This window comes from Euphorbia lathyris, chromosome 1, assembly GCF_963576675.1.
Source record: "Euphorbia lathyris chromosome 1, ddEupLath1.1, whole genome shotgun sequence".
Classification (NCBI taxonomy): Eukaryota; Viridiplantae; Streptophyta; class Magnoliopsida; order Malpighiales; family Euphorbiaceae; genus Euphorbia; species Euphorbia lathyris.
The window spans coordinates 63,210,657-63,223,229 of record NC_088910.1 but is presented as its reverse complement, the minus strand read 5'-3'; the positions used below and the strand labels follow the sequence as shown (position 1 = coordinate 63,223,229).

The following is a 12,573-nucleotide window of genomic DNA, read 5'->3' as shown; positions in this document are numbered from 1 at the left end:
TCTCCAGAATTGATTACCTCATAATCACTCAAATTTCCAGTAGTTTCTTCATCCAATGGATTGGATAATGAATTCATTTCCCATCATTCCTTCTTTCTCCTCCATTCTCTTCTGAATTTAAAACAACCGGATTGTTCAACACAATCTCATAATTCTTCTTGTAAGAACCTTCATTGTTTCCTAGATCATCTCCACGAAAATTGACAACATCCATTATTGAATCTCCAACAAAGGGAGAAATTCGCCATTCAACTTCAAAAAATAGATGGTGAAAATAGTATATTTGATTTTTATTTTTTATTTTAGGATTTGTTTGTGATAATTAGATAATAAAGGGGTCAATTTATAAAAATAAATAAATATAAAGACCAAATTAACTCTTTTTCCTTTGACTTTTAACATCGTTAGTCAATTTGGTATGTGTTTGCTAACGGAATGAAGTACATGGTACCACTTTGAAAACTTTTAAACCGCATGGATGTTGTTCGAAAATGAGTGTAACCACAAAGTTTATTTTTGTACTTTTCTCAATAATATAATAATTTAAAAACTTGATGCATCGGTGTATATATTGACTCCTTAAATTTTTTTAAAATGATATATTATAAGGATTAGGTTATGCTTACTTTGTTTTTACCATAGTTGGATGAATTTACTTTGTTAAAGTCAACCACCATCCAACGGTAAAAAAACAAAGTAAGCTTTATTATAAATCTTAAAGTGCCGTATGTTTTAACTTTTTAAAAGTATTAAGCTTAGTTTAAAACATAAGTAAAACATGCATATAACATTTATGTTAATAGATTGATAGTATAGTGTGTTTAGAAATAATTATCTGAATAGTTGAATATCTGCCGAAATCAAATATATTTGGCCTAAAAATAAAATGAGTTCCATTCTAGAATTTTTTCCTTAATCTCAAAAGTTTAATCCAACCTTGGAGATTGGATTGAACTAGACCATGCTCATTCCAGATTACGTCAGCACCATCCTTTTGAAATTAAGCACTTGTTTGGGAGGGGATTAATGGAAGTAAATCAGAGTAATGGAAAGTTAAATATCAAGTTAACTTTGTTGCGAGTTGTTTTCTCGAGAGTTAATGGAAGTTAAATGTTTACTTTCTCTAACCTCCAAATTAGGGGTTAATGAGAGTAACGTAAAGTTTTTTAAATCTTTTTTGTTTATAGATTAAATTTAACTTACTTTCCCTTTTATATTTAAATTCTCAAACGAAGTTAAATTTAACCTCATTTACATTATTTAAAACTCTCAAACATGGTTAATTTTTAACTTTCCTTTCCATTACTTCTCTTCACTTTCCCTTCCCTTTCCATTACCTCATTTAACTCTCAGCTCCGTCATCCTCCAAACTCCCAAACAAAGGCTAAAAGCTACATGCAAAAGAGCTTGCCCAATGGCATTCTCAAAGGTTTCGGCTTCCTCTGACGGAGGAATATTCGAGAATCATACAAGAGAAAGGATTCCTCCCAATACATAACTATACTCTTTCCTAAATCAAAACTAACTTGGGCATTGAAGCGGGTTTGCCGGACTCCGATCTCGTCTAACCTCAAAGATGATTAGTATTACAGGTTAATACGAAGGAGAATTGCACACAGAGACACCAACCCAAAGCCAAAGATGATTAGTTGCAGCAGCACATTAAGAAAGGGGATGAATATGTTTAGGCTAATCTGTTGCTAAAAATATGCGTTAGTTAATTTAAAACAGTAACCCACGCTAATCAATTAATAATACCAAATGAATGGAGATTAAAAGCCAATAACTATTATTTTTTCTGTCTTTAGAAAGTGACGTCAATATTAATAAGTAGCCATAATATAAAAGTTGGATGGATGAGGAGAAGCTATCTCAATCCTAAAATAGTAACAGGAGGAGATTAACAAAATAAATCAAAATTAAGAAAACGGTACCTATTCACAAAATCAACAAGTGAAGTGCTAACATGAATGAATGTACCGAAAAAACAAATACCAAATAACTAATTTATCATTTAATTCATAATTATATTATTAACTTACCCTGTAATTTTGACAAATCTAGAATAAAAATACTCTATAAAAAAATTGTAAGTTAAAATATACGTACTTAATTTACATTGAAAATGTATGGAAAAATAAGAAAAACGAAACAAATGAGAAAAAATCGAAAAATCGAAAAAAAAAAGTGGAAAATTGAGAAACGAGAATACAGAAAAAATGGAAATAACGGTAATTAAAAAATGAGAGAAACGGAAAATTTGAGAAAGTGAAGAAAACATAAAAAATCAGAAAAACAATAAAAAAAATGAGAAAAAAAAGGACAAAATGAGAAAACTGCAAAACGAAAAAAAAAATGATAAAGCGTCAAAAGTAAAATTCAAAAAATTAATTTACAGGAACAACTCATAAAAACACTTCTATAATTTTCATAATGTGATCCCAAGTTTTAAATTCAAAAAAAAATTAATCATCAATAAAAAAGACTTGAAGTTAAAAAAAAAAAAAACATAATGGTTTTCAAAATAAATTAATGAATTACCAAAGCCCATATGTTGCCAGAATCCATATTGGAGTACTAAAACAACCATAGCTCCATCTAATTTCATATTGGAAACTAAAAATTAGTTTTTGAATAATAAAAAATTAACTAATAGAAAATGCTATTAATCATCCAGTTATAAATCTAGTTAAATATTTTCCAGTTATAAATCTAGTTAAATTTTATATTCGGTGAGTTCATTTAATTCGATAATTTTGTTATATGAACCGACCAAAACTATCAAAATCAAACTAAATAGAACAGAAAACTGAAAATAGAATCTCATCAGTTTGATCAGTTATTTCAGTGCTGTTCGGTTTTTGAACAATTCTAGATACAAATCGAACTGAAAATATAAAATAATCGAATAAAATTTTATTCAATTGTGGAAAGGATCCAACTGATAATTTTAACATACATTGGGATCCAATTGACGGTTGTAAGACACTTTATTATAAAAAAAGAAAATAGTAAGAATATCACCTTCGGAAATTTCTGGATCTGCCACCGGTAATTAGGTCGAATAAGAAACAGAACCTAAATTTCAACATTATTTTTAATTTTTTTTTGTGAATTAAAATAATATATTGTAATAAAATTGTTTTCAAAATTAAAAGTAAAAGAGAAAAAACAATATACAAACATGTGAATTAAAAACCAAACTAATCCAACTCAACCCAATCAAATCGAGACTTCGATGAGTTGCTCAACCCAATCCAATCGAATGGATTGGTTTTAATAACCAATCCATGAGTTGCTTGTTTTAATTGGTTGGATTGGATTGTAACCCAAACACTATGATAAAAGAAACAAATAGTTAAGTTTAAATATCATAATTACGTACAAAATTACAACTAAATCATATCACTATACTTGATTCTTAATGTGTCATTATTTTCTATATATTATGATTTTACACCCTAATTTAAAAATTCTAAACCCCAATTCATAAATCATAAACTTTAGAAAATATATTCTAGACTTCTAATTTATAAATTGCAATCCTTAAAATATATTAAAAGTTCTGATTTTACTAGTTTGACATAAATCAAAATTAGGACTTAACATAATTGTAGATAGTTTTTCAAATCTGAATTTCCATGTAAATTTCCCTTCAGTTTACCTATCAAGGACTTGTCTAATTGAAAAATTCAATTGCATATCTTATTAAGAAGATATCTCATGGTTAAAAAGAAATACAAACAAAATGCACAAGTGATGGCTGCTCAGATGCATGACGTATCTAAATTCACATAAATTATAAAATTAACACACATCCTTTCAACTTTACTAACTACTCAATAATCAGTTCACTATTCATAAAGCACTCATCAGATAGCATTAACGTTACCTCGATTATGAGAAAAATAAAATATTACATTCTAAGTAAAAATCAACAGGACAAAAAAGGAGCCTGGTTTATCAATACATACCCGTCATAATTTAAAATGAACAAGACAAAAACTTGCCTTCGCTAATGGTTTGGCTAAACCACTTCATCTTGGTTCACCTCACCCCTTGGTACTTTATCCTAACCCTATTTTTCTATTCTTTTTTTGCTCAAGCCTCTTCTTATTGCACAGACACTCCCCTTCCTTTTCTATGTTTTCTATTTTCTTCTTTTCTTTCTTTCCATTTCTCCGATTTATATTATTACAAAGTACAAAAAATAAGAAAATTGCACCTGATTTTCGTTCTCAAATTATCCCCATAAACTGAGGACAAGTCACAATTCATGCATGTAGGCAGTGTATTTGCTTACAGCTTCTGGAATGGTTGGAGGAGTGTGGTATCAGTTATATCATTCGTTTGTATCATCGGCGGCCGAAAAACAGAAAATCTGGATGATTGACCTGAAGCAATCTTAACCAATTGTCAGCACCTTGCAATAGAGAATTTGCCAACTGGTGTTCATAACCCCCACTAGGAGTCCACAAGGGTCCCTTGAACTTGTAGGATGCAAGACCAAAAACAGGCAAGGACATCTTAGGAACACCATCCATCTCACTGGGAAATGTCATCACTGGAGCCTGAGCATTTTGTGCACCTGTCAAGGGAGTCAGAATGATCAGTCAAATGCAGATAATTGATTATCAAGATATGTATTCAGAAATTAATTACATTCTCCTCACAAGTTTGACCTTGAGACCAAGTCAAGTTGGGCTATGATATTAAGTGAAAGGCCGCCTCTAAAAACAAATCCAGGATACAACTACTCTATTGAGTTTTCAACAGTACACATGAATTTCAACAAATGTAGATGAGGAATCATGTATAAAAGTGACAGTACATCAGTTATGTATTCTATAACTAATAACTTAACTCAGACTTTCAAAAAAATAGGTTAAACATCCTGCAGTTTTTTTTTTTAATAATAAAAAGGACAGCCAATAAACCATGAGAAAGCCACGACAAATTAAACTCATTACCTCCCAGTGGAGTATGGAGAGAATGATAAGTCAGAAAACATGCATCCAGGTCTTTCAACGTTGGTCCTGTTGGTATCCTGTAGATTGGATACCTACAAATTCCCACCAGACATATAATTGATATATAACTATGTAATCTCAGTAGCAAGTGTATGACTTAAATGATAAATACCAGGCCACAGAAATCCAGCTTGAAGATAGTAAATCACAACTTCTTAGTGTCTTCAAGCCAGGGAAACGCGATGTGAGATCTGATATCTGCACCAACAACAAGATTCAGAAAAGGGAAACACAAGGAACACCAATAAGTAGCAGACTGAAAAAATTTGGACACAAAATTACCTTGTCTGCTAGTGGCTCCCGGCTGTAAGGGGGGTCTCGCTCTAGATACTCAAATAGCAAGCAGCCTTGAGAATTAAGGGATTCACCATCATCACTAGAAGAGTCCTCCAGATTTGTTATTTGGTGATCTCTCACTGACAATCTATCCATTCTAAGAGGAACCTCATTAGCTAGATGATGATGATGATGATTCCATTGTTCCCTCAAGGCCTTCAGTCCTCTTTCAGGTTCATAATCACTACTACCATCACTACTTGAATCCCTGAAATCACTGTCACTGTCCTCACATGGTCTCCTGTTACAAATGGAAGCATTAGCTATCATGAAATAGTCCAAACTTCCAACTAAAGTGTCAACCCAAACTATAGTACATGTATGTAAGAATCATGGAGTGTGCATGTGTTGGTTGAATGGAGAAATACAAATTCCATCAAATCCTGTAATGAGAGTTGGGAGAATTCAAGAGCAGGTCTAGTAAGGAAGCTGCTTATCTGACCCGCAAAATAATGGCCTATATCTCACGTTGTCAATAAGCATCACATACGTAAGTTCCACTTATTCTGCTCATCCACACAGCATCTGATATGAACTTGACAGTATGATCTTCCCCAGCTCGCACAAGGGTCGTACCAGAAGTAATATGGAGACCAACACAAAGTATAGGGCTTCCAAAAAATTATGAAGTTAAAAGTCAAGGATGTTAAGGACAAAACAGGACTTCTTTTAAGATCTGGCTTTAGGTCAGGTGACTAAGAGAATAAGAAAATCATAGTTCATGTAGCAACCTCAATTAATTGGATTGAGGTCGTATGAAGTCTGCACCTGTTCATGAGGTAACATCAAATCCATTTATCTTAAATTAAATAGAATATTCAGAAGCTCACCCTCGTGAGCCTGTAGTTGCAATTGAAAACCAAATGATTCCTCTAACTAAAGACACTAGATCGAAAATCTAAATCTAAGATAACAGCCAAAAAAACAGAGAGCATAAATGTTATGCGAGTATTTACGCAGAAATTCAAGTCCTAATGGTTGAAGATATCAAAGAATTTTAACAGCTACCAATTTCTTCTCTGTAGTGCTTTAAATACTTGAAGAATTTGTAACTCTCATGCTACATAATAACAGTAAACCAAATTCACGTGCAGTAAATGGTGACACAGAAGATAGATAATGCTCAAAGTCTTGAGCAATTTGTTCAAGATCACCATATCATATAATGCAAAATCAGTGATGCTTGAGAAAACATCTATGGTTATCTTAAGCACACTACATAAGACAACAGCTAGCTGGTTAGATATCAACAATAAAATATCTAGTCATATTCTGCACATAGTGAAGCCCATCAATACAAAGCTCAGTCCCATGTGTAAAAAATTGGACAGCAATACTTAAGAAACCTCATTATATTCAAGACGCATGGAACCTATAGAGAATGCAGGCACACTACACAAACAAACTAAACCACATATAACCAACTTTAAGACAAAAGTTCCTTTGGTGTCCTGGCAAAAAAAAACTTAGCTTACATCTAACTATTTAAAACGTGTCAGGAAGAAAAAAAATGAAAAAAATTGCATGTAAATGGATGAATTCGATTCACGTCTCCTCCTATTTGACACATCATAGCAACAGAATCATTCCAGCAACAACATTATTTACCTTGACTTGAGACATGTCTTCATTGACTCCCCATATATTTGAATACCAGATAGATATGGAACATAGTACTGAACAACAGAATCACTGTCATTCAAAATTACAGGCACTCCTGCACCATAAGCACTCCATTCCTTAAAAGACTCCCACAGATCGCCTAGAACAAAGTATGGCTGAAATTCAACATTGCAAGTCCTCCAGCCGCGCATTGTGGTCTGCAGCCAATTACCACAGTTAGATTTCCACATATACTATGAGAAGCAGCAATCCAAAAACTTTAAGACATGTTTGCTTCTTAATAACCAAGAAGAAGCAGTAATGATTGCTTAAGGTAATTTCGAATACATCAAAGTAATGTCATTTCATTCCACAAGACCTCCACAAAAAGTATAATTAACAGAATAATATCAAAGCAATTAAGTCAAACTTGACCAAATCAAGTTACCTACACCAATAAACATCATGTATATGGTAAATTACTCTTATCTAGTGTTTTGGTAATCGGGGGATATTAATAAGGAAAGAGAAACAGAATCAAAATATTTTTTGTTTAATTTCCACAGTTCCTTTCAAACCAGAGCCCAATATTTCTTTTAAATTTTAAATTTTAAATTTTAAATTTTTTTGGAAGGAGACGGAAAATAAAAGAGAGGAGGAGCGAAACCAGTCGAAAGCTATCAAACCTTGGATAAGTACTGAGCTGGCACAGATGGCGTAATAGACTCTAAAAACCTTTCCAAATTACTCAAGGGAGAAACGACCGTTTCAAAGGCCGGCACTGAAACCGGTTTAAGAGATTCCTCCAAAGCGGTCCAGTTGTCTGGCTCCCTATCCACCGGTTCATCGGTCTTTTGTTTAGCGGAAGGGGATTGACACGCCGAGAAATCGGTCTGAGAAATGCGCAGTTGATCGTTTTGTTGATTCTGGTGATTCCTGCGAGCCTTTACGGGTTGATAAAACCGATCGTCCCCGCGACCTCGCGTAGTAAACTGCAATCCGGTTCCCAACATTTCTAACACCTAATTACCGAGCAGCAAAAATGTAAAACACAAAAAAAAAGGGAAGTAGAATCCTACAACTCCTCAAAAGGACGCCTGGATTGAAAGTCAACAAAATGTAAGAAGTTGCAGAATCAGAAATTCCGATATAGAACGTAACCGTTACGGAGCGAAAAGAAAAGTTTGTTAGAAGGAATGACGGAAGGAGAATCGGATCGGAGAAGAGTGGTGATATTAAAACCCTAAAAAAGGAGACGGTGGGATCTAAATGCAGGGAAAGAGGAGGAGGAAGAGAAGGGCAAAATAGTAAATAAAAGAGTGAGAGAAGGAAAGAGGTTTGATTGAAGGAACACAATGCGATGACAGACAGACGGGAGGAAAAGGAGAGATAGACAAAAGAAAGCGCAATGTATAAAAATGGATGGGCAAGCAGAGGAAGAAAGTGAGAAATAATCTTTTAAAAATAAAAATCGGTACTTTAAGATAAGGAAAACGGATAATATATTATTAATTCATGAATAACGTTATACTACCCCTAAAATTTCTCAATAAATCGAATTCCCAAAACTATAATTTAGTTACTCTATTTCACAAAAACAAAATTTAGGGCAAAAGTTCAAAGAATTTGTACTTCGACATATTGAGAATTGCAGATTCTTTTTTTTTATTTTTTTATTTATTTTTTTTAGGAAAGGAAAGAAAAAAAACAAAACAATACAATACAATGCAGATTCTTTTTTATAATAAATTGGTATATGTAGTTTCTAATATTGATATTTTTTATAAAATTTGATGAATTTTTGTTCAATCTTTTTTCTTTTTGGGTTAAGGTGCAAAAATACCTCTAACATTTTGGCTCAAGAGCAATTTTTCCCTAACGTTTAAAATTGTGCAATTTTATCCCTAATGTTGGAAGCCAATAGCAAATTTACCCTAACGTTGATAAATTTAATCAATTTGAGAAATAATTCATCAAACTGTCTTCTCGGTCATGAATCTTGTCATCTACACTTCATACATGTGTTATTTTATCAGTAACAAATCACAAACATATATTGGGATTTGAAAAAAATAAGAAAAAAATATTAAAAATATAATGTCTTTTGTACGAATTAGACAAAAAAAATTCAAAAATTCACCGAATTTATAAATATTAATCTCCAATTTTATTATTAAATTATAAAAAACATTATATACTTTTCTTAGAACAAATTGATATGCAATTGGTGCAAAATAAAGAAAAAAATGACTATATTTTATAATAGTGTCTGAATATCAACGTTAGGGGTAAAATTGCTCTTGGCTAGAAACATTAGGGGTAAAATTGCACAATTTTAGACGTTAGGGGTAAAATTGCTCCTGACCCAAAACGTTAGGGGTATTTTTGCACCTTAACCCTTTCTTTTTTTAATGTTCATGTATTTATTTTGCTATTTCTATGAATAATTTAGATCATTTTAAAGTCATTAAATTTTTTTTTTCTTTTATCGATTAAGGTCTATTTGGTTTACCTACTGTTTGTTGTTATTTCCTATTGAAAAAATCTACCTTCCAAAAAGCATGAATGCTTTGCTTTTATAAAAAAATTATTCTTCATGTATAAAACAGAAGATCTCTAATCAAACATCTAAAACTTAGTGTTTTAAAAATCGGACCGGCTGGTTGTACCGTGAATCGGCTATGAGTTCGTTCCGGTTGTAGGTGCTACAGTTTAACAATGTTAAACTGGACTGAACCAGAGTCAAACCGAAAATCGACATCAAACCGGTGAACCGGATTTACCTTTTTTTTAAGATTTAAAAAAAAATGGAAAAAACTATAAACTATAAAAGGGTGGTTGTAATTATTGGAAATCATGTAGGAAAATTTATCGTCTCTGATCCCAATAACTTTCAAGGTATTTTGAGAGAGTGTATGAGAGTTCATATCTTTATAGATGTCCAGAAACCGCTTATAAGGAAAATGAGGTTAAGACGACCAGCTGAAGATGGATTCTGGGCAGAATTTCACTACAGGCTAATAAAAAAAATTTGTTTTGTGTGTGGTTTTTTAGACCATACAGATTTCTCATATCCAAAAGTTTATGATTCGACTGATGGAGAAGTTGAAAAGCTCTATGGCTCTCATGTGCTTGTTCAGACCAGAAAGAATTAGTTAAATAAAGGTGAAAAATGGCTGGTTACTGAGGTCCGGTCAAACATCAATGGTGGCAACCAATGAGTGGTGGTGGAGCATGGTGGTAAGATCCAAAAGAAAACTTTCATATTTAGTGGTATTAATGATGGGAGTAATGGTGACATTAGTAGAATAATTAATATGGCAGTTGATTATGAAGGATGCGTAAATTGTAGATCAGTTACTATGGAAAAGTCCAAAACAATTGTCAATAATGTTGAACAAACTTTCATATTTAGTGGCCTTAATCGTGGGAATAATGGCTATATTAGTGGAATGGTTAATAGGACAGTTAATGATGAAGGAAGCGTAACTTATGGGTCAGTTACTGTGGAAAAAACCAAAACGGTTGAACAAACTCTCATGTTTAGTGGTATTAATCATGGGATTAATGGAAACATTAGTAAAATAATTAATATGGCAATTGATTATGAAGGAGGTATAAATCGTGGATCAGAACATGAGTCTGGAGCAGATATTGTGGTTATGGAAGTAAAATATAAAAAGACAAAATATGTTTTAAATGAGAGGATGAGGCAGTTTCAAATAATAGTTTAATTGTGAATCCAAAAAATAGGTTTCAGGTGGGTTCTACTGGACAGGTTCATCCATCATCATGAGTTTATTAGCTGGAACTGCTGTGGACTAGGCAACCCACGAGCAGTTAGGTTTTAGTAGATCTTGTCCAAAATTACGCAAACACTTCAATTATTTCTGGATCAGACTGGTTAGGCGTTGGTGTTGTGCTTAGGGACAACGTCCGTCGCTTTTATGGTGCATTTTCAAAACGTATTGCTAGAAACGTTTCGGTTAGGAAATGTGAAGCTATTGGTATTCAAGAGGCTCTCAGTTGGATGAAATTCAAGGGTTTGGATGGTCTGGAGATGGAGTTAGATGCAGTGTCATTGATGGAGTATATTCATTAAGCATACTTTCGCTCTTCTTATAGTTCCATTATAGAAGATTGTAAAAGTCTTATTTCTAATATCAGTGACATTTTTATCAGATTTATAGGTCGTTCTGTGAATGTGGTGGCTCATGCTTTAGCAAGGTCTTCTCATTTCTTGACAGAACTTGTGGAGTGGGTTACTGTCCCTCCATATTTTATTTTACATTTCTTTTATGTTGATTCCGCTTAATAAAACTTATTTTTTTAAAAAAAATTGATTTGATGATAAAAAAATAAAAATTAAATCCTAAATATGAATAATTTGTGTTAATTAACTTCAATTTTAACATTTACATGGTGTTAAATCCTAAATTATGAATGATTTATGTTAATTAACTTCAATTTTAATATTTATGTTCTAAATATTTATCTTTGGATTTGTTTATATCATGTTTAATTAAATGAGATTTTATTGTAGTATGGTTTTCTCCTTCTCGTGGGAGCTACGGCTTGTGGTTTGGTTATTTTGAGGTTTGTTTTCTCTCTCTCAGAACTGTCTTCTCTCTCTCAGATCTGTCTTCATTCTATCTCGGATCTATTCTCTCTCTCAGATCGATCTTCTCTCTCTTAGATCTGTCTTCTCTCTCACAAATATGTCTTCATTCGATCTCAGATCTATTTTCTCTCTCTCAGATCTATCTTCTCTTTCTCAGATCTGTCTTCTCTCTCTCTCAGATTCGTCTTCTCTCTCTCAAATCTGTCTTCATTCGATCTCATATCTGTTTTCTCTTTCTCAGATCTATCTTATCTCTCTCAGATCTGTCTTCTCTCTCGCAGATCTGATGGCGAAAGACAGAGAGAGAGAGAGACCTAGGGTTAGGCGAACCTTGGAGGGGGGCGGTGATGGTGGCAATTCCGATCTTGGTGAGGCGGATCGGGCGGCTGGGGTAGGGCGGGCGTCGGATCTGGTGCAGGATGGAGTGTCGGCTGGCGGCGTTGTGGCTTCGGCAGGGGATGCAAGGGAGAAGAGGGGGCATGGCGAACGGGTGAGGGACCGCTCTCGGGAGCGGGATCGGGGGGCTTGGTAAGGGTCTGATGGGTTAGATCTGGCAGGATGTGGTGCCGGTTTAGGGGATTGGGGGGCTGGAGGGGCTTGGGATCGTGGGGACAGGGGCGTGGCGCCTGGATCGGTTGCCTTGCTTGCGGATTCAGTTGGGACGCAGGCGGCGCCGCTGGAGGGGGATTCATCGGTAGGGAGGTTGGACGAGCGGTGCCCTGTGCCTGGGGCAGTGGTTGCAGGATGTTTGGGGGGTGGGCGCATGGGATTGGGTGACGTGGTTGCCCGCCCCTTGCTCCCCACGATCCCGGATGGACGGGTGGGCAAGTTGCCGCCAGCGGACTGTGCGGCGCCTGTCCTCCCTACCGATGGCGCCGGGCACCGCAGGGGGCCTGCCGATGCTGGGGCTGGGCGTTGGCCTGGTTTTTCTGGCATTGTGCCTGGCATTGATTGTCCTATTCCGGTCAGTGCTGGGCAGGCTGA

At 34.5% G+C, this 12,573-nt stretch overlaps 1 protein-coding gene across 1 annotated transcript; it reads right to left on the bottom strand.

The window, feature by feature from the left end:
* Positions 1-3,877: 3,877 nt before the first annotated feature.
* LOC136235419 (uncharacterized) lies at positions 3,878-8,409 on the bottom strand. The gene is made up of 6 exons (XM_066025091.1): positions 7,655-8,409; positions 6,975-7,186; positions 5,313-5,607; positions 5,143-5,228; positions 4,971-5,062; positions 3,878-4,588 (listed from the first exon to the last, which is right to left on the bottom strand). The coding sequence occupies exons 1-6, from the start codon at positions 7,979-7,981 to the stop codon at positions 4,356-4,358; spliced, it is 1,245 nt and encodes a 414-aa protein (XP_065881163.1). The 5' UTR covers positions 7,982-8,409; the 3' UTR covers positions 3,878-4,355.
* Positions 8,410-12,573: the final 4,164 nt, after the last annotated feature.